This window comes from Xyrauchen texanus, chromosome 15 (genome assembly GCF_025860055.1).
Source record: "Xyrauchen texanus isolate HMW12.3.18 chromosome 15, RBS_HiC_50CHRs, whole genome shotgun sequence".
Taxonomy (NCBI): Eukaryota; Metazoa; Chordata; class Actinopteri; order Cypriniformes; family Catostomidae; genus Xyrauchen; species Xyrauchen texanus.
Window position 1 is genome coordinate 536,501 of NC_068290.1, and position 5,000 is coordinate 541,500.

At 37.4% G+C, this 5,000-nt stretch overlaps 1 protein-coding gene across 3 annotated transcripts in view; it reads left to right on the plus strand.

Annotated features, from left to right (window-relative positions):
- Positions 1 to 3,846, plus strand: part of LOC127655818 (DENN domain-containing protein 4B-like) — a 62,820-nt gene extending 58,974 nt beyond the window's left edge. For all 3 annotated transcript variants that reach the window (XM_052143807.1, XM_052143806.1, XM_052143808.1), the window contains 3 exons: positions 216 to 381; positions 479 to 537; positions 1,737 to 3,846. In XM_052143807.1, coding sequence (XP_051999767.1) covers positions 216 to 381; positions 479 to 537; positions 1,737 to 1,882 — 371 coding nt within the window. In that variant the 3' untranslated portion in view covers positions 1,883 to 3,846. The remainder of the gene's footprint in view (positions 1 to 215; positions 382 to 478; positions 538 to 1,736) is intronic.
- Positions 3,847 to 5,000: the final 1,154 nt, after the last annotated feature.

Consider the following 5,000-nt stretch of genomic DNA (forward strand, 5'->3'; position numbering starts at 1 on the left):
GCGTAGCTTGGTTTGGGTGGAATACCAGCTGGTAACAATTTGGCTAGCTTAGTACACTTAGGACCAGCAATAAACCAGCTACCATGTTCAAAAAAGCAACTCTACCTGTTTACGTTTGTAAAGACTACACTAGTCCACCAGCTCATCCACGGTCTCTCCAGCTGGTACATTAAGCTGGCATTTTCCAAAACATCTCAAGTCCTCCTGTCCCGTAGGTGGCGTGCCGATGCGTATCTACAGCTGGCGGCATCACAACCACCCGTTCACGCTCAACTTCCTGGAGGAAGTGCTGCGCTGGGTGGGCATGAACGAGGTCCACAAGGCCATCACACTCTTCCTGGATACTGTTGCTAAGCAACCAGGCACTCCCAGGATACAGCGGTGAGCCAGTGGAAACGAGAACAATTTGATAATCAATGTTAATGCATAATGAAAGTGAGATGCATTCATCTGATGGAGTTTGTGTTGATGTCTGTAGGAGCTTGTACAGAGAGTTCCTGTTTCTCACGCTGGCTGCGATGGGCAAAGATCACGTCGGTGAGTCGCATAAGTCACACGTTTAAATACGAGTACGATCAGTCTGAGGTTCAAGGCTCAAAGTGATGTTTTACTGGTAAAATTGTGCACTGCTGAAGTCTCTGACACTCAAAACATCAGTACAGATACGGTAGCGTTTCAGCGTCTTTGGTGTTTGGACCCGTAATGGTGCATTTCAGAGTTTGATGCAGAAGTTAAAGCTCATTTCTGAAATCCAAATACTAGATATCTCTCAAAAATCAAGATTTTGACTATTGTTTTCTTGTGAATAAATAAAAGTACATTTCTACTCTCAACATTATTTGTACTTCAGATCTTTGTTTTGTTGGGCCAGAAAAACGAGCTTCATACCATGTGACCCACATTCAGTTTTCAACCACCATTAAAAATGGAACATTTTACTCACGGAGCCACATTGAGAGCCCCATATCGCTGGGACTGAATCATTTAGGGCCTTACAAATGAAGATACAAAATGGAAAGTTTGTTCAGAATCAGAAACTAAAAGGATATTAAGATATCTTTAAGTTATAGGCACCCCAACTTTAGAAAAACGCCACTAAAAAAGTGCTTTTCTCCATTTTTGGACTCTCAAAATTGGCGTATAATGCAACAAGAGCTGCTGAAGTCAACTGATTTTAGTAATAGAGCTTCATATCTCTGTGTAAAAATACAATCATGACACCGACACATTTCTAAAGGTATTCTTTTGACCTGTAGTTTTGCTCCAAGGCGAAAATTGTCGTTTTGACCCCCCTTGACACAATAATGGATGACTCTGGAAAGATCGATCCATGGCATTTAATATTTTGGCTTTTGCCATCATTTGTTTATCTTTATTCATAAAAAGTATTTACAAAATAATGTTCAGCTGATTGTTTTTGAAATTCTGCTGATTTGACCTTTAAATAACCCAGTAAGATATTGAAAACATATTCAAACCAAGACAAACAATGCATCAATTGATTTTGCACCCCTTCAAAACTATTCAAATATATTTTTTTGGCCTCTACAAAAGATTTGCATGTGTGAAAGTGAACTGCGCTTCAGTTCCCGACACGCTTTACTGATGCAACAGTCAGTTCTGGTCTCAGTTTCAATGTTCTGCTTGTACAAATAGACTTTAAGAATGAAGCCATGAATGGAAGAACTGAATTCTCTCTCTCTCTGTCTGTCTCTGTGTCTCTCTCTCATATGCAGCTTCGTTTGATAAGCGTTATAAAGCAGCGTATGTGCGCTTGAGTAATTCACTGAGCAGAGACGAGCTGAAGAGGAAACGAGTTCAACCACCCAGCTCTAAAGCCGTCGACTGCAGACGCTGCTTCCTGTTGCCACTCGAGTGCTGAACACCTTTTAACACACACACACACACACACACACACACACACACACACACACACACACACACACACATCACACACACACACACACACTCACACACACACACAGACATGCGTGCGCGCACACACACACACTTGTCTTGAGCTCTGCACTCTTCTCGCTGCCTTCATTCTGTCCGCAGACACAATTCCTCTGACGCCCCCTATAGCTTCAGAAGTCAAACAACACCTGCAGAGAGACTTCCTGCGAGTGCATTCACAGAAGATGTTCAATGTTTGTGGTGACGCTCCTGTGCTATGCATTATGGGAACATGTGACCTGCGTAAACTTGTGACCGCCGCTGACCCCTTTACCCAAACACTGCTCCTGTATCCCACAATGCTGAGCAAACTGACCACCAGCCCGACACTCAGACACACAGGAAGTGGAGGACGGCACTTCCTGTGTGATGTTTCTCTATGTTGACTGACATTTTCGTAGATTCTCACAAAACATGTCGAGAAAATGTCCTGGTCATATTCAAGTCCAAATCAATAATAAATATCAAATAATAATTCACATAAAGAAAATGAAGATTACATTCATGACACTTCACTCATTACTGTAATCCGTTAATCACGTTATTAAGAATAACCCTGAGAATTAAATGCATAATATGTAGAACGACTTTAATAGATTAAATATCACACACACACATTATGAGTTTTGGGGCGTCTGTGCCCCGAGCACACGTATATATTTCATAACACATCCTGATATTTGACTTGTATTATTCCCAATGATTGTAATACAATTACAATTATTCAATTCAAATCTGAGAAAATTGTAGGAATATTCCGGGTTCAATACGAGATCAGTCATAATGTTGATCACCACAGAAATCCATTTCGATTCGTTCCTCCTGTTCTTTAAATGTGTTCCAGTGACACTTACAATGCAAGTCAATGGGGTTTAAAGACAGAAATGTGATGCTTATAATTTTATAAAAGCACTTTCATTAATTCTGTTAAAACTCGTGTATTATTTCAGCTGTAAAATCATTTAACCCTTGTGCAACCTTCGGGACATTTTTGTCTTTTTATTTATTTTTTATTTTTTTTTTTTATCATTCTGGCTGTGTTAATACCAACAGCATAAATTTTGCCAATGAGTGTATTTTTGGGGGAATTTTTATATTTCAACCTCAGTTCCTATAACACATCTATAATACGTCTATAACACATCTATAATGCATCTATAATACATCTATAACACATCTATAATACGTCTATAACGCATCTATAATGCATCTATAATACATCTATAATGCATCTATAATACATCTATAACACATCTATAATACGTCTATAACGCATCTATAATGCATCTATAATACATCTATAATGCATCTATAATACATCTATAACACATCTATAATGCATCTATAATACATCTATAACACATCTATAATACGTCTATAACGCATCTATAATGCATCTATAATGCATCTATAACGCATCTATAATGCATCTATAACACATCTATAATGCATCTATAATACATCTATAACACATCTATAACGCATCTATAATGCATCTATAATGCGTCTATAACACATCTATAATGCATCTATAATACATCTATAACACACTGTGTACACAATAGTTACACTCGGGACCTTCAGGACAGAAATAACCTAATTGAAACCCAATATTGCAATATTTGACCCAGTGCCATTAAAACATAAAATCATGAATTCTATGATATTATGCTTCAAAATTAAAAAAAATATTTTCCACCAGATGGCGCCACATTTCCTCATGTTTATCCTATGGAGCAAATACAATCTTTTCCCCTATTCACTGTTCACTGTATTATAGAGACCTGCAGGACAACTGAATACATGATGCAGATAGAATTGTGTGTGTGTGTGTGTGTGTGTGTGTGTGTGTGTGTGTGTGTGTGTGTGTGTGTGTGTGTGAAAAAACAACAGTTGCATTATGTAAACAAACTGGCATTTAAAGGGTTAAAATCCTGAAAATGAATGAATATTTGGTAGTTATGATCAGAACTGATGTTAATATATATTAATATAAAATATCTTTATGGCAGTTTTTTGACACGGACATTTGTGTCCTCTAAGGTCCTCTGAGTAACTTTCTTAAATGGAGGCACAAGGGTTAAATCGTTGTTTAATGGTCGTTTTAGGGCAGTGTTTTGTTGTCATGGCAACAGAGTTATAAATTGTCTGTATCTTCACACAGATGTGGTTAGTGAGTGATTTAATGACAGTAAAGTCATGTTCACACACATATTGTTTATGTCTTGTGTCTATACACAGTGAGTATTTTAATGTTGACTGATTAAACCCCATTGACTTGCATTGGAAGTGTCTCACTGGAACACACATTTGTGCTTCATTAAAGGAGGAACGAGTCGAAATATATTTTTGTGCTAATAATCATCATTATGATATATTGAGCTGAACTTGCGTTGAACCTGAAATATTCCTTTAAAAGCCCAAAGGATTGTCATACAATGTATACATATCTTACAATTTAAATAAACATCTGTTTATGCAATATGTTAATAAGAATTGGAGAGTAAAATATTTGTAAATGTAATAATAGCTAAAAAAAAAACCAGCTGTGATTTACTACATGCCAAATATAATTGTGTGTGTCTCTTTTGATTTAAAGTGACAGGACCAGGACATTTTCACCCATAAAGACCGCAAACACACACAGGTCCCGTCAGATTACCTCAAATATTTGATTTTCTTGAGTTTGATTTATTTATTTTAAGGAACTCTTTGGAAGATGCAGCTTGAGACTTCAGTTGTTATAGGAATAAAAACAGTCGTAGAGTTTATATTTATCATTCAGACGTTTGCACGAGTCATGTGACTGTTCTCTGCTGTTGTGTTGAGTAGCTCCGCCCACATGGAATTCTCATTGGTCCAGAATCCCGCTCCTCATTACTATGCATCACTGTGTTTCATCATATTGGGAAACACCCCTCTGTTCTGATTGGCTGTGATGTATAAACATGATTAATCTGAGAGATCACATGATCAGGATTGATCTGATTAAATCACGTTATGAGGGAAAGTTTGTGACTGTTGAATTACTCTATAATTTTGTC